Below are 23805 nucleotides of genomic sequence, written 5' to 3' on the forward strand. Positions count from 1 at the left end.
TTAGCTTATGTTCCTCCCCACCCCCCTCAATTCTAATTCCTCTTTCATAACTTGACTAATTTGAAATTATATTAAACCCAATTGTACAGGTACAACTTTTACCAGTTTGTTTACTGCCATGAGGATATGTGAAACTCATAAACTTGCAAATGGATGAATTTCAAAAACTACCTTTGCACGTAATTTGAAAAATTAAATGAAATTTCAGTAAAGTTAAGTGACTTTTCTAAGGTCACACAGCTAAAAAAAAAGAATATAAACCCTTGAGGTAAAACACTGTTTTCTCTATGCAAGTATTTTATATTTTCCAGCCCTTAGCACAATGTCTGGATCAGAGTAAGTCCTTAATAAATGTTTGTTGAATTGGATTTGAAAGAACAAAAGTTATCAATTAACACAATTAACATTTTGTACAGAAAAACCCATATACAAAATATAATCAAGGGAAAGAACATTAAAGAAGACAGAACTGAGTTAACTCTCTTTAATCACTTACAGCTTTGCTAATCCACAGAGCCAAGCTTATCCTGTTAGAACACGGCAGTTTCTCAAACTTCAAGTGATATTCGAAATCAGTGTACTCATTTGCTTCCTCTCAAGATAAAGCTAGTACTCACTCCTTGGTTAATTATGAAGGATTTTTTTTTAATCTTTATCAATTTCTTGAGAATGGACATGATGAGGGGATTGGAAGTTTTTGTTGTCTGGTTTTAGTCACATCTGACTCTTCATGATCTTATTGGGTTTATTTGTTTGTTGCTGTGGTTCTTGTTTTGATTTTGGCAAAAATACTGGAGTGCTTTGCCATTTCCTTCTTCAACTCATTTTATGGATGAAGAACTAAGGCAGAATTAAGGCCAGATTTGAACTTAGGCTGACTCTAGCCTCTGAATTTGAACTTTACTGCCGCAAGTCACCAAGAATCGATGCCCCAGTCCTCCAAATAAGGGGCTAAATCAAACTGGTTTAGCCTATTTCCATTTTGGAAACTTTGGTCAGTAAATTATTCTACCAACAGGAAATTTTTAGGGCACTGGCATCCTGTAAATTCATGCAAGTGCTAAAACCAGAGTTCTTAATTTTCAATTTTACTGTCTCTTTGCCCCCATTAGCTACTGATACAGAGCATAAAAAAAAATTTCCAAATCTCCCAAATAGAAAGGAGCCAATTAATTTAGTTTCTTTCTAGTTTGGGGCATTGTCAACAGTCAGTAAATGAAGATCAAGAAGAGTTTAGGATTCAGGTTCTGGCTGTTGCCCATTCCCGACACCTAAACTAAACCCCCAGTCACTCTTGGACATAACTCCAGGCCTGGTCACCCCTCCCCATTCCCCATCAGTACTCAGCCCAGGGTTGTAACCATACTGACCATACTTTCCTCACAGCATTGTATTAAATATCTGGATGCCCTGCTCCCAGAGTCAAAGATTCTCAGTTGGGGGAAACCCCAGAGTTAATCTAGTATAAGCCTGAACTGAAGCATGAACTTCCCTTTACCACTTTCTCTTGGAGAATATTGAGTGAGAGAGAACCTACTCTCTGTGAGCTTCTCTCTGGCCTACATTCCTTTTTTGAATGGCTCTACTTGGTAGGAAATTCCATTTGAAATTTGCCTTTCTGTAATTTCTACCTGTGTTCTTTCCTTTGTAGTCTTAGAGAATAAATCCATTCTCTGTTCTAGCTGATAACCTTTTAGGTACTGAAGAAAGTGAGGGTGGCCTTCCCTAGTCACATTTACCTCCATTGTAAATATCCTCAGCTCCTTCTGATTTCTAGTTTGCTCAACATCCTGCTTGGGAATCTTCTTTTCTGCCAAGGGTCATTTGAATATTTATATCATCCGTCTACTATATTTGGTCAAACATTTAATTCACTCCTAAAAAACTTCTAGATTTATTGAATTTCAAGTCCTGTTTGTGGTTGCTATAGCAGCACCAGAACAAATGATTTCATGGGCCTTACATGACCCTTAGAACAGATGTTCCCTGTCCCTGTTCCAGCAGCATTATAGTTTACCAAGGCCTCTTCCAAAATATGATATTTAGAATTAGCTACTCTATTGCCCATGTGGTCTGAATTGAGCAGAATCCAGAAGAGTGATCACATCCCAAGCCTCTTCATCCTAGATCCTGCACTTATGTTCATGCAGTGCAATATTGTACTAGGATTTGGTTTGGTTTGGTTATGAAAGTCAGTTACATTGACCCACTCTGAGCTTGTTGTTCATTAAAATCTCCAGGACCTTCTCATAAGAACTGTTCTTGGTTTTGTTCTTGGAATTTCAGGTTCTGTTTGTTTTGATTCCAGTCTCCTGGGTAGATCACACCCTGAAACTTTCATTGACCATTGGACTATCTTCTTCTAAAGGGGGGGGGGGGTCAACAGTATATAATCTATGAGAAGAAAAAGCAAACATAAGTTCCATCAACTGTACTAACTCATAATCAAAATAAATCTCTTAACTTGAAATGATAGGGCCCCTGGCCACTGTCTTCCTTCTGCTATTTCTTTCAAAGACTACAACATCCAATAAATCAAGAGGATGTAAATATAGCAAGTGGGGAATAGCTGTCTGATCTGGGGCTTGAGAGATGATGGGGTACAATCAGAGAACAACAAAGTACTTGTTTGTACTCAGAAAAATCTGGGTTCTAATTCTAGCTCTTCTTCACTACCTATTTGACCTTAGATGAGACATTTACCCTATGTAGGGCAGCTTCCTTACCAATAAATTCAGGGCAGGACTAGACAAAATGTCCTCTTTGACCTCATCTAGTTCTAAATCTATGATACTTTTTTAGTTAGGGTAGCTCTCTTACCTTGGGTGTCATTCCCTAACCTTGTGTTTGTGAAGGTAAATTTATTCTGTTGATAATAGAGGAAATAGGCAAAGTGAAGGAAAAAAGAGGGGGTTTTCCAAATGACTCCCATCACTTGCCTCTTAATCAACTCTGTAATTCTAGATGGAGATGAGAGCATAGAGATAGAAAAGTATTGATTCAGGGTACCAGAAAAACTAGCTGTAGAGACAGAATAGGAATGATATAGTGAATGCTGAACCTTCAAGTTTACTGAATCTCCTCCAGGGCCCTGCAGAAGGCATAGTCTTTGATGTGATTGTGGTCATAAATAATATTAGGGGTCAAGGGTGGGCTAAAGAGAAGGGATATAGTCCCTAAAATTTAATGCTAAGAATTAAGTCAACATTCAAGATTCACAGTGACACCTCTCAGAGAGTACAAATGATGGAAGAAAGGAGGAGTTTGGAGGACTGAGGTCTAGAGTTCCCATTCCCATCCTTATTAGACATTAAAGCTAAGGGATGTGCAAAAGCAGCCAATGAAGGGAAATTGGAGCAATGGGGTAAATGTTGAACCCTCTGAAGTAGACATCTTGGTAGGGAAGGGCAAATCCTATGCTCTTTGTCCCTGGTAATAGTATCAAAGACATAATTAGAGTGAAAGGACCCTTAGTATAACCTAAGAAAACTAATCAAATATTCTGACATCTGTACAATAATAATAATAATTTACACATTTATACATCACCATTTCTTAGAGTTTGCAAAATAATTTCCTTATAACAACCCTATCAAGTTAGTGACACAAATCATATAAATACCCATTTTACAGGGAAAGAAATAGGTTCTGGGAATAAAAGTAGCCTGCCCATGAACACACAGCTAGTAAGTGTCTGAGCTAAGATTCAAATTCAGGGCTCCTATTCTGAAAGTCTAAGTCTGTTCTTTACACTTTGCTGTTGTATGTGTGTCTATGTGTATGTATGAATGTGTGTACATGAATGGTACTCTTAGTGGCATTGACAATCAGGATACAAGCTACCTATCTAAACTTATTACTCATAATTTTCTTAATTCTCTATAATCCAGAGGAACTTGTCTTAGTGATTATCACACAGGCCACTGTATCTCCTATGTAGACACCTTTGTACAGGCTGACCAGATAATTAGAATACTCTACTTCCTCAACACTGTTTCTTAAAATCTTTGATTTCCTTCAACAATTGTCCAAGACTTTTCTCATAGTGCTTTCCCACTCAAAATCACCTAGTATCTATTTTGTAGACATGTATGCATATTAACACCTTCAATAAAACCCTCCTTCAAGGCAGGAATATTTCACTTTTTCTTTATTTTCTCAGATCCTGACACATTTGAAAGTCATGGCATCGCCTTCTGGGTGACCTGGTATCAGGAAAACTAGCTGTAGAGACAGAATAGGATTGACAGAGTGAATGCTGAATGAAGGCATAGTAGCTGTTTAAAAATGCTTCTTGATAGTTTTGTTAATGTATCTGTCCTCTTTAGGCAAATAATGAATGGCAGGTAGGGCACAAATCTTGAATTCAGGAAGGTCTGTGTTTGCATGCCGCATCACTTAGTATTTGCTTTTATTTATTTCTTTATTATTTATTTATTAGCTATTGTTAAAATATAATGATTACTATTAGTTTTTATAACCATTTTCCTAGTCAAAGGTTGATGAATTTTCTTAGCTAATTGTGAGGAATAGAATGAGTCCTCCTTAAACCTTGTAAGGAAGACTTGTCCTGCCCTCCTTAATTCAGAAAAGAATGCGTCCTTAAACTTTGAAAGGAAGACTTGTCCTACTCTCTTTCATTCCTTTATAATTTGAAATGAAAATCTTATCTTTCACCCCTTAAATCAAGAAAGAATCTAACTTTGGACATCAAAAACTATATAGATATAGATATAGATATCTATCTATATCTATCTATCTATCTATCTATCTATCTATCTATCTATCTATCTATCTATCTATCTATCTATCTACATACCCTGCCCTCCCAGTACTGTCTCTCTAGGAAAATAGCTTTGTAGAAGGATCTTTTCTTGAGATCAAATAATAGAATGGTCTTCAGGCAAGTTTAAGGTTTTGTCTACTCTTGTTAATATATTCTGTTTTCCCTCCCCATATTGCTTGTATCAATTTTCTGATGCCCTCAGCTCCAGGAGATCATTCTAAGATGATCTCTATTACCTAATGTGATAGGGAAATCTCAGAGACAAAAATTTTTGTGTCTAATCTATTTTTCATTTTTGTTGTTATGTTATTTTAACTCTGTTTTAAGGTTCTCAGTTTTAGGTCAACACTATGTAATTATTATGAGCAAGTCATTTAGACTCTTGACTAACACTTCTATTTTATAAAATGAAGTAAGATTCAGGGAACTCTCCCTGTTTCTACTTTTAAACCATCTGAGATAAGATGAAGCCATTAAGACTCAATAGATATCTAAAATAAATCAGCTTATCTGATCACTGCCCTTTTGTGGATCTGGGATACTCTGAGGAGGGACTGAGGGAAGCAACAGTGATCCTGTCCAGGAACAGACTCAGCCTCCTCATTCAGGCAAGGGATCCAAGTCTTAGCCTAGGATCAGAATTAAAGGTAAGAACATGGAAGAGAGTAGGATGTTGAAAATATGCTGGGACTCATCTTGAATATTTTCTGATACTTCTTATATCACATTCTCTAATATCTCCTATCCTAAGAGAATGAGGAGGAAGATAAGGAAGAGATACAGATGGTATATATCAATATTTTTAATTAAAAAATAAGAAATTAACCAAATAAGAAAGTAGACTGGAAAAAGAGGGATGCACATAAACTATGAATCTTTATTATGAACAGCTTACTTTTTAAAAAAAAGTTTGTAGGGCGGCTGGGTGGCGCAGTGAATAGAGCACTGGCCCTGGAGTCAGGAGTACCTTAGTTCAAATCCAGCCTCAGACACTTAATAATTACCTAACTGTGTGGCCTTGGGCAAGCCACTTAACCCCATTGCCTTGCAAAAACCTAAAAAAATAAAAAAAATAGGAAAAAATGTTTATAATCAATTCAATACTGATGTGCAGGGAAAAAGATGAAGAGAATTGTGAATGTAACAGAAAGAATTTAGGTGGAGATGTAAATTGACTCTTGAGATGTAAATTGACTTGAAGTAGAGAATTATGATTGTAATAGAAACAATTACAATCTTAAAAGCTACTTGGGTGGAGACTCTCCCCATTCTTGAATGTAAAATTTGTATCCTGATCTCCTTAGGCTTTATCCTCTACCTAATTCTGGGTCCAGTATAGAGAAAGGGAGTTCACCTTTTGCCCTATGGATGACAGGCAAGACATAAAAACTTGAGTTTGACCCTGGCTCAGGGCCAGTCTTCTTTTACCATGATCCAGTCAATGCTGCTTGGTTGTTATTTTCTCTCTTTTCTCTCTCTCTCTCTCTCTCTCTCTCCCTAGCCCTTCCTATGTCTTGTAACCTTTTTAATAAATTTTTGTTTTATTTCCACCCATGCTTTCCTGAGTCTGAATGATTCCTCATAGGCAGAACTGAACTCAAGTAGCCAGTGGCTAAAATATTATTTTCAAAGTTGTGTATTATATTTTGCCTAATTATTTTTAAGTCTAGAGAGGAACCTTATCTTCACATTACATTACTCCTAAACCAGAGTACTTCCCATATACTCCCTATGGAGAAAGGGGGTCTGGGGAAAGCTAGTCAAGGAAGTATAGATAATAATAGATAATATTTTTTATAATAACTTACTTCCTATATCAAAGAATTTATAGCTGAACTCAGACTTCTCCATCTTACAAAATGATCTCTTCAAAACCTTGGGCAATAAATCATCCCAATATTATCACCTATATATTACAGATGACAAAAGGTGAAAATTTGAGGGGTCAAGTGCCTCTTTTCCCATAATGTATGCCCCTCCCCCTCCCCAATCCCTGCCTTTTCTCCTCTGTCTTTAAGTTTCCTTTCTTTCTTCTAGATGAAGATCAAGTTGCTCCCTTTAAGTAGAAGAAAAGAATGAATAGCCCCACAGACCAGCAATAGGATATGTAGCTACTGAACCTGGAGATGGGATGGGAGCCCCTGGGGACAAAGGTTTAATAGAATCCCAGATTCTAAAGGGTCCTTAGAGAGCATCTACACCAATATTCCATTTGATGCAGGAATATCTTCTACCATATGTCATAGAAGTGATCATCCAGCCTTTACTCAAATGCCTCAGGGAATAGTTGCTTACTCCTTTATCCTTGCCCATTTTAAGACATCTTAATATTTAGCATGATGTTCTATATATTGGGTTTTAGTCTTTCTATAATTTCAATGCACTGATTCTAATTCAAAGATAAAGTCCTCCAGAATGACACAGAACAAATATCCCTCTATGACTTGATAAATCTTCAAACATTTAAAGATAACTTTTATGTTTTTTCACATCAAAATTCATTTATGATACCAATAATTTGGTTTTCTTCTTTCTTTTGTTAACCAAATTAACCAAAGGTTTATCTATTTTATTTTTTTTTCATAAAACCAACTCTTGGCTTTATTTATTAGTTTAAGTTTTCTTGCTTTCAATTTTATTAATTTCTCCTTTAAATTTAGAATTTATAATTTGATATTTAATTGGGGGGTTAATTTGTTCTTTCTCTAATTTTTTTAGTTTCATGCTTAATTCATTGATTTCTTCTTTCTTGATTTTATTTGTGTAAGCATTTAAAGATATAATATATCCCCTAATAACCTCCTTGGCTATATCCCATAAGTTTTGGTATGTTGTCTCATTATTGTCATTGTCTAGGATGAAATCATTAATTCTTTCTATAATTTGTTGTTTGATTTGCTCATTCTTTAAAATGAAGTTACTTAGTTTCCAATTAGTTTTAGGACTAACTCTCCATGGTCCATCATTGCACGTAATATTTATTGCATTATGGTCTGAGAAGGAATTATTTACTATTTCTGTTTTTCTGCATTTGATTGTGAGGTTTTTATGCCCTAGGACATTGTCAATTTTTGTGCAGGTGCCATATACTGCAGAAAAAAAAGGTATATATTCCTTTCTATGTGCATTCAATTTTCTCCAAAGGTCTATCATGTCTAGGTTTTCTAACATTCTATTTACCTTCTTAACTTCCTTCTTGTTTATTTTATGATTAGATTTATCTAATTCTGAGAGGGGGAGGTTGAGGTGTCCCACTGGTAGAGTTTTGCTGTCTATGTCTTCCTGTAATTCATTCAGCTTCTTCTCTAAGAATCTGAATATACCACTTGGTACATACATATTTAGCATTAAAATTGCTTCATTGTCTATGGTACCTTTAAGGAAGATATAGTTTTCTTCCTTATCTTTCTTTTTTATATTTAAGGCAATGGGGTTAAATGACTTGCCCAAGACCACACAGCTAGGCAATTATTAAGTGCCTGAGGCTGGATTTGAACTCAGGTACTCCTGACTCCAGGGCCGGTGCTCTATCCACTGTACAACCTAGCTGCCCCTCTTATCTCTTTTAATGATATATTTTTACAGCTGCTTTGTCTGAGATTATTGCTACTCTTGCCTTTTTCACTTCATCTGAAGCATAATATATTCTGCTCCAACATTTTACCTTCACTCTGTATGTATGTTTCTCCTTCAGATAAGTTTCTTGTAAGCAGCATATTGTAGGATTCTAGTTTTTAATCCACTCTACTATTCATTTACATTTTATGGGAGAGTTCATCCCATTCACATTCAAAGTTATAATTACTATATCTTTATTGCCATCCATATTATCTTCCCTCTGTTTGTATTCCCCCCCTTTTTTAACCTTATCCATATTCCTCAGTATTTTGCTTCTGAATACCACCTCCTCTTATATCAACCTTCTTCCCCTTTCTTTCCCCTTTCCCTTTGCCCCTTCTTCCTTCCCTTCCTTCTGTCAGTTCCTCTTTCCCTCCCTCTCCCCCTTCCCCTCTTAATACTTGAAAGGTAAGATAAGTTTCTAAACTTAATTGAGTGTATGTTAATCCTTCTTTGAGCCAAATCTGATGAGAGTAAGATTCAGGCAGTGCTCATCTTCTTCCTTCTTCCCCTTTATTGCAAAAGGTCCTTTGTACCACTTCATGTAATGTAATTTACCCCATTCAGTCTCCTTCATCCCCCCTTCTCTTTGCTGTCCCCCTTTCTAGGAAGATATTTTTAAATCATTCTATCAGAGTCACCAATAAGTCCATTACTTCTGGCTAAGTATATTCTCACCAATAGACTTACAATTCTCAAGGGTTATGAGAATCTTTCTCCCAGGTGGGGATATAGCCAGTTTCATCTTATTGGATAACAGCTTTTTTTCTTTTCCATTTTTTACTTTTTCATGTATCTCTCAAGTTTCCTGTTTGAAATCCAAATTTTCTATTTAGCTCTGGTCTTTTCATCAGAAAAGTCAGAAGTCTCCTATTTCATTAAATGTCTATCTTTTACCTTAGAAAAGAAGGCTCAGTTTTGCTCGATAGTGAATTCTTGGATGCATTCCAAGTTCCTTTGTTCTATGGAATATCAGATTCCAGGCCTTTTGACATCTTAATTTTGATGCAGCCAGGTCTTGTGTAATCCTTACTGTGGCTCCTTGATATCTAAATCATTTCTTTCTGGTTGCTTGAAGGATTTTCTCTTTTATCTGATAGTTCTGAAATCGGACCATAATATTCTTTTGTGTTTCCATTTTGGGGTCTCTTTCAGGAGGGGGTTGATGTATTCTTTCAATAACTATTTTGACCTCTTGTTCCATGATATCAGGGTAATTCTCTATGACTATATCCTGAAGTATCAATTTTTTTTCTCCTCAATGTTTTCAGGAAGCCCAGTGATTCTTAAGTTGTCTCTCTTGTATCTATTCTCTAAGTCAGTTTTGCTGGATGAAGCATTTTACATTTTCTTCTATTTTTTCATTTTTTTTGTTTTTATTAACAGATTCTTATTGACTTATGAAGTCATTAGTTTCCACAGATTCCAATCTTTTTTTAAAAGAATAGTTTTCTTCATTTACCTTTTGCAACTCCTTTTCTAATTAGTCAATTCTATTTTTGAAGGAGTTTTGCATTTGCCCAATTGTGGTTTTGAGAGAATTATTTTTTTTTTGCATTGGTCCAATTGCATTTTCATTTTCTTGTTGCAAGATGATAATTTTCCCTTGCAGAGTGTTCATTTTCTCTTGCATTTATTTTTCCAATTGATTTTTAAACTCCTTCTTGATTTCTTCTAAGAAGTCTTTCTGGGCTGGAGACCAATTTATATTCTCCTCAGGAGTTCTAGATCTCTCTGAGTTAGGATCTTTGTCTTCAAGGTAACTTTCAATGGACCCCCCTTTCTGCTGGCTTTTCTTCATTTTCTTAAGATCTTGTGTTGTGGGAGGGGCTGTTTCTCAGATCTTTGGTGTTGAAATCCATAGAGGCTTTGCTCACTTGATGGGCTGACAGTAGGGAATGTTAAATGTTTTTTCTGGAGTGTCTGTAATCTTGATTAGTGGCCCACTCCTTAGGCCTGGGAAAGTGAAGAGTGCAGCAGGATCTCAGTTATCCTCGAACAATGTGGGCTGGACCCTCGGGTTATATAATCTCCTTAATCCTCACTCAGAGCTAGGAAGAGTCACTTTCTCCCACAGGAATGTGGGGGCGGGGACTTAACTGGAAACATAGGGACTTTGCTGAAAATATGGCAGACTAGCTGAGCTGACCGGATTGATGTCTAGTCACAAGCTGGAGCTCTCTTTCCACTGTGCTGGAACTCTCCCACCTGCTGCTCACATAGCCAAAACTTATGCTACTATTCTCAGGTTGGTCCCTGGGTCTCACCCTGCCACCCCTCTGCTGGCTCTCTGATCTCTGCCCCCAGCTTACCTGTGCTCCCCTGAGACAGACCTTATTGGTAGATACTCATTTCCTTGGTTCTCTGGGTTTTGTGAATCTAAATTCTATTAAGAGGCTTGGTTCATATTAGTTCTGAGGGAAAGCCAGAAGACCTTATGACAGTGCCTAGCTTCTCTCTGCCATCTTGGCCAGAAGTCCCACATCAAAATTCATATCTATTCCTCTTTTTCTTCAGGTTAAATACGTCCAAATCCTTCTGCTGATATACATGTGACAGTTTTGAGTGTGACCCTGCATAAGTAATCTAACCTCTCTCTACTTATTTTTCTTCTTCTGTAAAATGGGAATAATAATATTTCACAAGGTTATTATGAGACTCAAATGAGATAACATATGAAAAGTGTTCTGCAACTTTTAAAATATGATATAAATTCTAGGTATTATTACCTTTTATTATTATTAATTCTCTCCTTTGTTACTGCTGTTGTTCAGTTGTATCCAACTTTTCAAGATCTCATTTGGGATTTTCTTGGCAATGATATTGAAGTAGCTTGCCATTTCTTTCTCCAACTCATTTTATAGATGAGGACATGAGGCAAAAAGGATTCAGTGACTTTCTCCTGGCCAAACATCTACTAAGTATCAAAGACCAGATTTGAACTCAGAAAGAGGATTCTTCCTGACTCCAAGTCTAGTGCTCTATCCACTCGGTCATCTGGCTGCCCTATTCTCCCCTTTGAAGGGAAAAAAACCTTGAGAAAGAAAAAACATAAAAGAAGTTTTAAAAAGTGAGCAGAAGATGCTTTGCTCTGCATTCAGATTTTTTTTCCTCAGGATTTGGAAGGAATTTTTGATCCCAAGTCTTTTAGAATTGTCATTGATCACTGAATTGCTGAGAGGTGCTGCATTCATCATAGTTGATCATCTCACAATGTTGTTAATGTGAACTATGTTCTCTTGGTTCTGCTCACTTCATTCAGCAACAGTTCATACAAGGTTTTCCATGTTTCTCTAAAGTCCAACTACTCATGATTTCTTACAGAAATTTCTTACATTCCTTTAGTGTCTGGTTCTTTGCCACTACAAAAAAGAACTACTATAAAATATTTTTGAACATATGGAACTTTTCCTATTTTTTGTGATGTCTTTGGGATATAGACCCAGTAGTGGGATGGCTGGATCAAAGGGTATACACATTTTTATTGCCCTTGAGTAGAGTTGCAAATTGCTCTTCAGCAGAGAGCAGAATGATTGGATCAGCTCACAACTCAAACCAACAGAGTATTAATATCCCAATTTCCCCCCATCCCTTCCAACATTGATCATTTTCTTTTTTTTGTCATCTTAGGCAATCTGATAAGTGTGAGGTGGTACCTCCAAGTTGTTTTAATTTGCATTTTTCTAATCAATAATCCCTTAATAATAATGAAGTACTTTTTCATATGACTATGAATAGCATTAATTTCATCTGAAAAATGCTTATTCATATCCTTTGATCATTTATCAATTGGAGAATGACTTGTGGTCTTATAGATTTTGTTCAAATCTCTATATATTTAGAAATGATTTTTTTTAACAGAAACACTAACTGAAAATTGTTTCTCTGTTTTCTTCATTACTTCTAATCTTGGCTGCATGGATTGGTACCCATCATGATGAAAATGCAGAAGCTTCTCATAGGAAAACAAAACTGCTTATTGAGATGGATGTTTTGCTTTGTTCTGATTCCAAGTCAGACCTGTTCAGCTCTCCCTAAACATGCTGGAGTCCATACCACATCACCCCCAAAAAGCTCACCATATTAGTGACAGACTTATTGTTCAGTTGTGATCAACTCTGCCATTGAGGTTTTCTTAGCAAAGATACTAGAATAGTTTGCTATTTCCTTCATCCAATTCATTTTATAGATGAGGAAACTGAAGCAAACAAGGTTAAGTGACTTGCCCATAATCACACATCTAGTTAGTATCTGAGGCCAGATTTGAATTCAGGAAGATGATTCTTCCTGGGTCCCAGTCAGTGTTCTATCCACTATACATGAACTTTTCTTGATCATTTACAGCCTGCGCCAAGACCAGGCTATTAGAACAAGGAAACTTCTTAAATTTAAAATAACATTCCAGCTCCTGAAGTCACTGATTATTTCCTCAAGGCAAAACTCCTTAGTTAAAAATAACAATTTCTTAAATCTTTATCAATATTATGAAAGTGGTCATGTGAGGAGATTGAGAGTTAGTCACTTGTGACTGAAGTGCTAAATATTAGTTTTAACACCTTGTGGCTAAAATCAAGACACCAGGAAGTGCTTTCCAAGTTATCCAAATAGGGAGTCATGTGGTTTAAGTTATTTCTATTTAGAGTACATTTCATTAATTGGTCTATCCATCAGAAGGAAAAATTTTAGGGCCTTCAATGAATATGTGTTTTCATTTCAGTTATAGTCAGAAGTCTGAATTTTTCTCCCTCTACAAAGGTTCCAAAGAATTGATTTCCACATCTCCCCAAAAGGGAAAAGTCAATTAATTTAACTCCTTGGGGGAAATCAGCAAGTTGGTGAACTAGAGGAGTTAATGTATTGCTCCCTATTCCCTACACTTACATTGATCAAAAACACAATTTCCTATACTACACTTATCCCTACCCCAGCATAACTTAGCATCTTAGGTTGGGACACCCTGACAATTGCTACACCAACACTTTATACATGTTCCTAACTCTTAGGACTAGTCATCTTCCAATCAATACCCAGCCCTGAATTGTGGTCTCACTTATGCCCACTTACCCAAAATACTCTAGAAAATGTGTTTGGATGCTCTGCCCCATAGTCACAGATTTTCAGAGATGGAGGAAACTTCATTCTCAGATCTTAAGTATGAATTCACTGTACAGCCTCTTCTTTAGCAGAGAGAGAACTCATTGAGGCAGTTCATTCAACTTCTGAAGGGCTCTCCTTAGTAGGAAGTTCCATTTGAAATGTGCTCCCCACTATGTCTGGAGACATAATTGTGATCCTACTTCTGTCCTCTGTAGCCAGAGAAGAAGTCTATTCTGTATTCTGTGTGAAAACACTCTAGGTATTTGAAGAGATTCAGTGTGACCTTCCTGAATCTAATCATTAGAATAAATATATCCTGTTCTTTCAATTGACCTTTTTGGCTTCTAATCTGCTCACCATCCTGTTTCTCCTTGACTGGAATCATTCCACCTTGCCATTGCCCTTCTAAAAATGTGTCTTTAGAACTGCACACTATTCTATATATGGTCTGAATAGAGCAGAATTCAGAAGAATGATCACAACCTAAGTTCCTTCCTCTAGATCCCATACTTTTATGTTCATGTAGTTCATGTTATATTGGGTTTAATTTGCTTTGGTTATCATGACCAACTGCATTGTCTCATCCTGAATTTACTGTATGTTGACACCCAACATATTTTTCATATGAATTACTCTTGGGACATATCCTATTGCTGCTCTTTCTGGAATTTCAGGTTTCATTTGTTTTGTTTGTCATATTCAGAGGGTGGATTGCAACTTGAAATTTTCATGGGTCATTGGATTGACATGTTCTGAGGCGGACTCAGTAGCATATATAGAGGGGAAAAGAGAACTCTCACAACATCCATCCTATTTCAACTGAATTTGACCTGACTTGCGTGCTGAATTTGGAATTATGGGGTCCCTAAAGATTGTTTTCTTCCTGCTACTGTTTTCAGGGACCACAGTTGTTGGACATGGGACAAATCAACCAAGACAAGGTGCGTAGAGCAAATAGGATGTCTGTTTTGGAAGGTGAGAGATGGGGTGAAATTAGAAGGTAGAGAGCAAATGACTAGATTTAATGTCAGAGAATCTTGGTTCTAATTCAAGTTTTACCTATTCCCTGTGTAACCTTTGGTAAGTGATTTGATCTCTATGGACCAATTTGGGAAAATGGGGGCAGGGGGAGAGTGAACTATATGGTCTCTAAGATAAATTCTAGCTCCTTGTCCCTTGGTAACCCTGTCAGAGATATAATCAGAGTGGGAGAATACTTAGAGTGACCCAGGAAAGCAATTCTTATGTTGCTACCTCTGTACATTAATAATATTTTAAATTTATAATGCACAATTTTTTAGTTTGCAAAGAAGTTTGCTTAGAGCAGCCTGAAGGAAGTAGAGCAAATCATATAATCGCTGTTTCACAGAGGAGGAAATTGAGGTCTAAAGAATTAAAAAGTTACACAGGCATTGATAAGCTAAGCCAGGATTCAAACTCTGTTGCTCTAAACTCAGGACTCATTGTGAAATAGCATACTATCCTCAGAACCCTGGGCAGTTGCTTATTTCATTATTACCATATGCATTTTATAGGTCAGAAAGCCACCTAGAGAGGTTAAGTGACTCCTTTCCCATAATGCCCCCTGCCTCTCTGTTCTTTCAAGTCTTTTTCTTCTAAATTGAGATCAGTCTGTTCCTCCAGTAGAAGCAGAGGCTGTCCAACCCTTCAGACTACTAAAAGGAAAGAAACATCATGGGGCTACTGGGCTCAGAGTTGGGATAGGGCCCCTAGGGCTATGAACTTTATGAAGTCCCAGATTCTTCATGAGAAGAAAGAGGTGAAATCTTCCAGTCAATATAGAAATGGCCTCTACCATTTGCCAAAATGGTCATTCAGTTTCAACTTGTATACTTTAGAAGCTCACTACTTTGGAGGGCATCACAGTCCATTTTATGACAAATCAAAGATTTAGCAGGTTCTTTTTTATTGAATTGAGAGTTTCCTCCAAACCAATGATCCTCCTTCAAAAACAAAATCTTCCAGTAACACAGACCCTTCTAACATTTGAGACCACTATAGTGTGTCTTTGAACCAAAACAAACATCAGTTCCTTCCTTTCTCCATCTCAGACATCCCTGGTTCCTTCAATTGGTCTGAATGACAATTCTGAGTTATTTTTTCATCTTGGACATCCTCCTTTGAACAATCCTATTGTGCATTGTCCTTCCCTTAGCATGTGAGATCCTTGAGATCTGGGACTAACTTTTCTTTCTGTGTCTATCTTCAAAACAGTATAGCACTGGTAAATATTAAGGATTTAATAAAATAATTTTGGCTCACTGGTTCTTTCATTCATTTATTATTTGTAGCTAGACTAAAATGCTTGGCATACTCCAAATGTAACATAGGACTGAGATCATTTGGTGTCCAAGCTCCTGGGTGAGAGACAGATAAAAGAGGAAGGAACCAGGAGAAGTATTTTCAATGGGTAGCTATTGATCCTGGTATCTCCTTTCTAGCCTATTTTCTAACCTATTTTCTTTCTTTCTTTTTTCTTTTAAGGCAAATGGGGTTAAGTGGCTTGCCCAAGGCCACACAGCTAGGTAATTATTAAGTGTCTGAGACTGGATTTGAAACCAGGTACTCCTGACTCCAGGGCCAGTGCTTTATCCATTGTGCCACCTAGCCACCCCCCTAACCTATTTTCTAACCTACTTCTCCTCCGTCACCCAAATAAGTAGACCTTGCTTGAGAGATTAGAATTAAAATGTCTCATCCAGTTCTCTATTGCTTTTCTCAGGGTGTTATTCTCTGACATATAAGGATTATGCTCAGTCAAAACCCATACCTTTATTCACAAATGAAGCCTACTTCAATAAACAACTTGTCTACAAATTCAGTAGCAATACCTCAAAGGCAGTGCCTGAACCAGAATGGGTTGATGTGGAAGACTGGAACAAGGAAAGTCAGGTCCAGGAAGCAAGAGGAATATTTGCAATGGAGAATCTGGAAGAAATCATGGCCTATGATAAAGATGTCAATGGTGAGTAGACAGGTAAATAGGACAGGGACCCAGAACCCTAATGACTAGGAAGGGGGTCAGGGTCCCCCCATAGGCTTCTGCCTAACAGAGGCTATACCTTATTAGTAGAACAATATAGGGATTAAAAAAGGGAGGAGAGGGAAAGGAGACAAGGCAGGAAATGGGGAGGAGCAGTGACTGACATAACATGCAAGGTGGGGAGAATGAATCTAGAGAGAGATAGAGATAGAGTCATTCCAAAACACAACTTTGTTCTTTATTTCCCTTCTTTCTGTTCTCTCTTTGCTGGTAGTCTAACAGACAAAATGTTCTTAGAGAAACAGGAAGTGGGGATAGAACAAATCTTGCTTCTTAGTTACCAGCTTAGGTAAGATGTGCCCTCTTCTTGCACCACTGGGTACTTGGACCTCTTATACAAGGGACCACACTGTTGTCTGATGTGCTCCTGACCCTTAGAACTGATGGAATGTTAGAACTGAAAAATACCTGGGACAGTGGCAAGAATGCTCACTTAGGAGCTCAGTTGACCTCTGATAGTCCATCTATCTCTAAATCATTGATCTAAATCAGATCTGTTAGTGGCGAAGTCGGGCCTAGACTCATGATGTCCAATCGCCCAATCTAGGCCTTTTTCCACCCAACCACTGCTAGTATTCCCCATTGTCTATATCAGGCAACAAAAGAGCAGGCCAGATTAGCTCTTATAATTGTTAGTCACAGGTTATGGCAATTCATTAAAATGGAAGGGATTCTGGATTGTGTCTGATAACCTAAGGTAGAATCTTGGTTCTGTTATTTACTGTCCTAAAAAGCTCAGGAAAATCATTGCACTCCCATGGGCCTCAGGTTCCCCCATCTGTAAATGAGCCAGGTGGAATAGGTCATGGTAAGGACATTTCTAGCTCTTACTCGAACAGTCCTTATGTTCAACTGTTCTTTTTTCTCTAGTCCAACAACAGAGACATGGATCAATGAGATTTAGACTGAGGCAAGGAAGTAACCTAAGAACTGTTCTCTTTTAATCTTGCTTCCTGTCTAGTTCTTCATGGACTTAACTCCTTAAAGGAAAAGAATTGGGTGTTTGTTTTAAGGAAACACCTTTTCATTTATGAGAATATCCGTATTTATCCCAGGACTATCTTTATTTGGAAACATATTTTGCTGTACTTCAATGAGCTCACCATAGTTGGGTCTTGCATGTTTCAGGTTCACATGTCTTGAGTGGACACTTTGGCTGTAAACTCTGCAAGGATGATGCCATCAGTGTCTTCTGGAATATTAACTTTGATGGAAAACCATTCATCACGTTCAACCCAAAAATACTAGCCTGGATCCCAAAGGTTCCTACAGCTGAGATTATAAAAAAAAAATGGGAGGAAGACCCAGGTGCTGTGAATCGGACCAAGGACTATCTAGAAAAAGAATGTATTGAGAAACTCAAACAATACCGGGATCACCAGAAAACTAATTAGGACAAAGCAGGTAATCTATCTATTTCTTATTGTCCCCATAGCTGGGTCAATTTAGGGGATAGGGATACTTGGAAATAGTATCATTAGAGGGTTTCAATATATTTCTTCCCTCTTCCATTTTCACTAACTAGGGGAATAGCAGAACTTGAATATATGAATTCAGAGGCCTCTTCATCTCTATGGGAATTGAAGTCAAAAGCCACTGAGACCAGGTCTCTCTTTATTGGGCTCAGATAGGTAAGATAGTGTAGGAAACAGAAAATAAGTCTTTCATTATAAGACTCATCCTGCTCTACCTTTCTCCATTCATCAAATCTCAGAGAACTACTCTACCATATTGTTGTTGTCCCTCATTCTTGAAGAGGGAGGACCATGATATCAGGGAGGTGATGTCATGACATGCTCTAATTTAGCTTCTGATGGGAATCCCCATGCTCCATTCCCCAAAACAAAATTATTACTATTGCTATGCTTAGAAGTGGTCAACTCAACAGAGTTTTGGGTCTGGAGTCAGGAAGAGTAGAGATTGAATCAAGTTTCATGCACTTAGTTTGGGTAGCTAGGTAGTACAGTAGTTAGAACATTAAGTCTGGAGTTAGGAAGACCTGAATTCAAAGGTATCCCCAGATACTTACTAGCTGTGTGACCCTGGGCAAGTCACTTAACCCTGTTTGCCTCAGTTATCTCATCTGTAAAAAAAGAAATGTTTTTTTCTCCAAGAAAATCCAAACTGGGTCAGGAGGAGTTGGACACAACTAAAACAATTGAACAACAAAAGCAACATACTTGCTACTTGTGTGACCCTAGCTAAAGGCACTTAACCTCTGTGTTCTTAATTGTAATGAGGATAATAATAGCAATTATCTCCCCAAGAAGATGTAAAACACAAATCTGATACTATTCCTAAAGTGCTAATACATAGTAAGCCCTTAGTAAATACTTGGTTCTTTCCTTTTTTTGATTAGTATTATTTCTCATATCTAGAATATCATCACTTCTTCTGCTTAACTAAAACATTTCTATTCTTCAAGACCTGTATCAAATGCCGCAGGAACTCTTCCTTTTCTGTTGTCTTCTTTCATTTTTATAATCAGGATCACTTCATTTAGAAATACATTTTTTTCTGAATATTTCCTGAATATAAGAGCAGGAAACATATCTTACTTTCCCCTACATTCCTTATAATGTGTACAGGAATATTGACATTAGTAGATACTCAAAAGTATTTGCTTATGAACTGATGATAAAGTATGTAAAGAGAAGAGATATAGAAGTGAAAGGAATGTCAGTAAGGGACCAGAACTTGTTGGAAACAATCACTCTTACAAGCTACCATACAAATCCTGACTTGGGATAAAATAGAAAATAGAACTGTAAGATGGAAGAATATTGATAAATAAGGAAGCAGAAGAAGTTGGTAATGGGTGGGATGTTATGGCTGAAGCTGAGAAGCTAGGACCTGTAAGGAGAGTAGGGAACTGTCATTATCAGCTTCTCAGATGAGTTACCAGGGAACAGGAGGAGAAAGAATAGAAAAAATAATATAAATAAATTAATTACTTGGCTAATTACCATGTTTCAAAAGGTTGCCAAGATTGAGGGGGAAACTATTTTCATCCCAACCGAGAAGAGAGAAGTTGTGAAGATCTTCATCACCATGACCACCACCATCACCACTACCACAATTCTTAAGTTCTCTTTCATTGGATTTCCAGCAAGTGAATTACAGAGACCCAGATTCTTCCATGTCAGATCTTAGAATATGAAATAAGCAGCATTAAGTTTCAAAACTAAATATCTTATAAAATAAAATAAAAGTCATGCATCATTTGTGTGTATTCATGTATGTTTATATGTGTGCAGATTTCTGATAACAATGGTATAAAATAGTCCAAGGGTTTCAGGAGGGCCCAGTTCAATATATTTTTTAGGGTTTTGCAAGGCAAACAGGCTTAAGTGGCTTGCCCAAGGCAACACAGCTAGGTAATTATTAAGTGTCTGAGACCGAATTTGAACCCAGGTACTCTTGACTCCAGGGCTGGTGCTTTATCCACTACGCCACCTAGCCGCCCCAAGTACTTTGTTTATTAAATCAAATTTTTTGTATATGTTTGTTTTTTAAGTGGAATGCCTGTATTTTTTTTCCTTTAATTTTTTTTATTTTTCCAATTAAATGCAAAGGTTGCTTTCAACATTTTTCCAATGACAAATTTATGATATATATATATATATATATATATATATATATATATATCTTTCCTCCACCAACCTCCGCCCGACCCCCCCATTTTCTCTCCTACCTCCTCCCCAATGGCAGTGAATAATCTGGTAAAAGTTGTACTTCTACAACCATGTTTAACATATTTCCATACTAGTCCTATTGAGAAAGAGGAATTAGAACTAAGGGGAAAAACATGAATAAGAAAGAAAAAAACATAAAAGAAGTTTTTAAAAGTGAACAAATATGTTTTGTTTTGCATTGTCTACATAAATTTTTTCTCTGGATGTGGATGGTATTTTCCATAACAGATCTCTCAAGATTGTCTTGATCACTGAACTGCTGAGAAGTGCTGCATCCATCATAGTTGATCATCTCACAGTGTTATTAATGTGAGCAATGTTTTGGTTTTGCGAACTTCACTCAGCATCAGTTCATATAAGTCTTTTCATGCTTCCCTAAAGTCTGACTGCTCCTGATTTCTTACAGAAGAGTAGTACTCCATAACATTAATATACCATAATTTGTTCTGCCATTCCCCAATTGGTGGCTTGCCATTGCCCCTTCTAAAATGTGATTTTAGAACTGGACACAGTATTCTACATATAGTCTGAATAGAGCAGAATGCAGAAGAATGATCACACCCAAAGCTTCTTCCTCTAGATCCCATACTTAGGTTCATGCAGTTCATTTTACATTAGATTTACTTTAGTTTGCTTTGGTGCTGCACACTAAAACCAGAATTTTTTTTTTCATATGACCTGCTATTGGGATACAAGCTGATGGTGCTCTTTCTGAAATTTTAGGTCCCATTTGTAGTGCTTATTATTTTCAGGGAGTGGATTCCATCTTCAAATTCTCTTTGGCCATTGGATTGAAATCTCCTGAGGAGTTCAGTACCATATAATACAGAAAAAAAGAGATGTCGATAAACCCAAAGAGCCCGGCCACTGGGATAAAAACTCCCTCTTTGATAAAAACTGCTGGGATAATTGGAAGTTAGTATGGAAGAAACTTAGATTAGACCAACACCTCACACCCTTTACCAAGATAAGATCCAAATGGTTACAGGACATAGACATAAAAAACAATACTATAAGAAAATTAGAAGATCAAGGACTAGTCTACCTGTCAGATCTATGGAAAGGGGAACAGTTTATGACTAAAAAGAGTTGGAGAACATCACTAAAAACCAATTAGATGATTTCGATTACATTAAATTAAAAAGCTTTTGCACAGATAAAACCAATGTAATCAAGATCAAAAGAAAAGTAGTAAATTGGGAAACAATCTTTACAATTAATGATTCTGACAAAGGACTCATTTCTAAAATATACAGAGAACTGAGTCATATTTTTAAAACAAAAAGCCATTCCCTAATTGACAAATGGTCAAAGGATATGCAAAGGCAATTTACAGATGAGGAGATCAAAGCAATCCATAGCCATATGAAAAAATGCTCTAAATCATTAATTATTAGAGAAATGCAAATTAAAGCTTCTCTGAGGTACTACCTCACACCTCTCAGATTGCTGTTTCACAGAGAAGAAAATTGAAGTCTAGAGAATTAAAATGATTTGCCTGAGATTATACAGGTATTAATTAGCAAAGCCAGGATTCAAACTCAGTTGCTCTAAACCCAGAACTCTGTGAAATAGCATACCAACCTCAAAACTCTGGGCAGTCAGTTATCCCAATATTACCATCTATATTTAACAGGTGAGAAAGTCAAAGCTTAGAGAAGTTAAGCAGCTCTTTTCCCACAATACCCCCTCTTCTCTTTTCTTTCAAGTCTTTTTTCTTCTAGAGGGAGACCAGCCTGTTCCTCAGTAGGAGCAGAGGCTGCCCAACCTCTCAGACCATCAACAGGAAAGAAGTACAGGGCCCCTAGGGCTATGAACTTTATGAAGTCCCAGATTCTTCATGAGAAGAATGAGGTGCAATCTTCCAGTCAACATAGAAATGGCCTCTACCATTTGCCAAAAAGTGGTCATTCAGTTTCAACTTGTATACTTTAGAAGCTCATTTCTTCAGAAGGCAGAACAGTCCATTTTATGACAAATGAAAGATTTAGCATGTTCCAATTTACTGAGTTGAGAGCTGTTTCCAACCTACCCATCCTCCTTCAAAAACAAAGTCCTCCAGAATGACACAAAACAAAGATGGGCCCTCTTTTATATGATGACCCTTCTAATACTTGAGACAGCTGTCAGGTGATTTTGAACCAGAGTGCACATCAATTCTTTTCTTTCTCCAGCTCAGACATCCTTGGTTCTTCACCTGGTCTACATATATCTTTTACATGAAATATCTTAGCCTGTTCCACCTCTCCTTTCTCTTACTCCCAGTACATTTGCATTTCCTCCATTGACTCCATTTTTACAATATATTTTACAATATATTTTACAATATATTATACCTTCAAATTCAGGTCCCTCCTATGCCCTGTCTACATATGCTCCTTCTACCTGCTCTATTAAATGAGAAGGTTCATATGAGTATTATCAATATCTTTCCATGCAGGAATACATGTAGTTCATCATAATTTACCCTTCTAGACCACTCTCTCTATGCTTCACCTGAGTCCTGTACTTTAATATCAAACTTTCTGTTCAACTCTGGCTGTTTCAATAGGAACATTTGAAATTCCCCTGTTTCACTGAAAGTCTATCTTTTCCCCTGGAAGAGGATGTTCAGTTTTACTGGTTAGTTGATTCTTGGTTGCATTCCAAGCTCTTTTGCCTTCTGGAATACTATATTCCAAGCCCTTAGTTGCTGCTAAGTCCTGGGTAATTCTGACTGTAGCTCCATGATATTTGAATTGTGTCCTTTGGGCTGCTTATAATATTTTCTCTTTGACTTGGAAGTTCTGAAACTTGGCTAAAATATTCCTAGAGGTTGTTTTTTTGGGGGGAATCTTTCTGGGGGAGATTGGCAGATTCTCTCAATTTCTCTTTTACCCTCTGCTTCTAGGATATCAGGGCAATTTTCCTGTAGAAATTCTTTAAAAAATGAGGTCAAGGATCTTTTCCTGATCATGACTTTGAGGTATTCCAATAATTTTTAAATCATCTTTTCCTGGATCTGTTTTCCAGAACAGTTGTTTTTTCAGTGAGATAGTTCACATTTTCTTCTAGTTTTTCATTCTTTTGATGTTGAACTAGTGTGTCTTGATTTCTCGTAAAGTCATCAGCTTCCTTTAGCTCCATTCTACATTTGAAGGATTTGTTTTCCTCAGAGAGCTTTCTTATCTCCTTTTCCATCTGGTCAATTCTACTTTTTAAAGCATTCTTCTCCTCAATAACTTTTTTTTTCAAGGCAAATGGGGTTAAGTGCCTTGTCACTTGAGGAAGCAGCATACACACTCAATAGAGTATAGACATCTAGAAGCTAGGTAATTACTAAGTGTCTGAGGCTGGATTTGAACTTAGGTACTCCTGACTCCTGGGCTGGTGCTCTATCCACTGCACCACCTAGCTGCCCCACCTCAATAACTTTTTGAACTCTTTTATCCATTTGACCTAAATGGGTTTTTAATATGTTATTTTCTTCAGCATTTTTTTGTATGTCATTAAATAAGCTACTGACTTCATTTTCATGTTTTTCCTGCATCTCTCTTATCTCTTTT

The 23805-nt window shown here is 37.0% G+C and overlaps 2 protein-coding genes across 2 annotated transcripts in view; one reads left to right on the top strand and one right to left on the bottom strand.

Annotated features, from left to right (window-relative positions):
• The window catches only part of KCNK13 (potassium two pore domain channel subfamily K member 13), a 205563-nt gene that overhangs the window by 24467 nt on the left and 157291 nt on the right, over positions 1-23805 (bottom strand). The gene's annotated exons all lie outside the window — the stretch shown is intronic.
• On the top strand, positions 14282-19787 carry LOC141522254 (zinc-alpha-2-glycoprotein-like). Its single transcript, XM_074235521.1, has 4 exons — positions 14282-14442; positions 16245-16487; positions 17694-17969; positions 19545-19787. Exons 1-3 carry the CDS (start codon positions 14358-14360, stop codon positions 17957-17959), a joined length of 594 nt encoding a protein of 197 aa, XP_074091622.1. The 5' UTR covers positions 14282-14357; the 3' UTR covers positions 17960-17969; positions 19545-19787.

Source organism: Macrotis lagotis, chromosome 4, assembly GCF_037893015.1.
Source record: "Macrotis lagotis isolate mMagLag1 chromosome 4, bilby.v1.9.chrom.fasta, whole genome shotgun sequence".
In the NCBI taxonomy this organism is placed as follows: Eukaryota; Metazoa; Chordata; class Mammalia; order Peramelemorphia; family Peramelidae; genus Macrotis; species Macrotis lagotis.

What these genes read in the sequence shown, in the direction of transcription:
- LOC141522254 (XM_074235521.1), top strand. Translation starts at nt 14,358, where the DNA reads ATGGGGTCCCTAAAGATTGTTTTCTTCCTGCTACTGTTTTCAGGGACC. An exon ending in GACAAATCAACCAAGACAAG is followed by an intron (nt 14,443 to 16,244) that starts GTGCGTAGAGCA and finishes TGCTTTTCTCAG; the next exon opens with GGTGTTATTCTCTGACATAT. An exon ending in CTATGATAAAGATGTCAATG is followed by an intron (nt 16,488 to 17,693) that starts GTGAGTAGACAG and finishes TGCATGTTTCAG; the next exon opens with GTTCACATGTCTTGAGTGGA.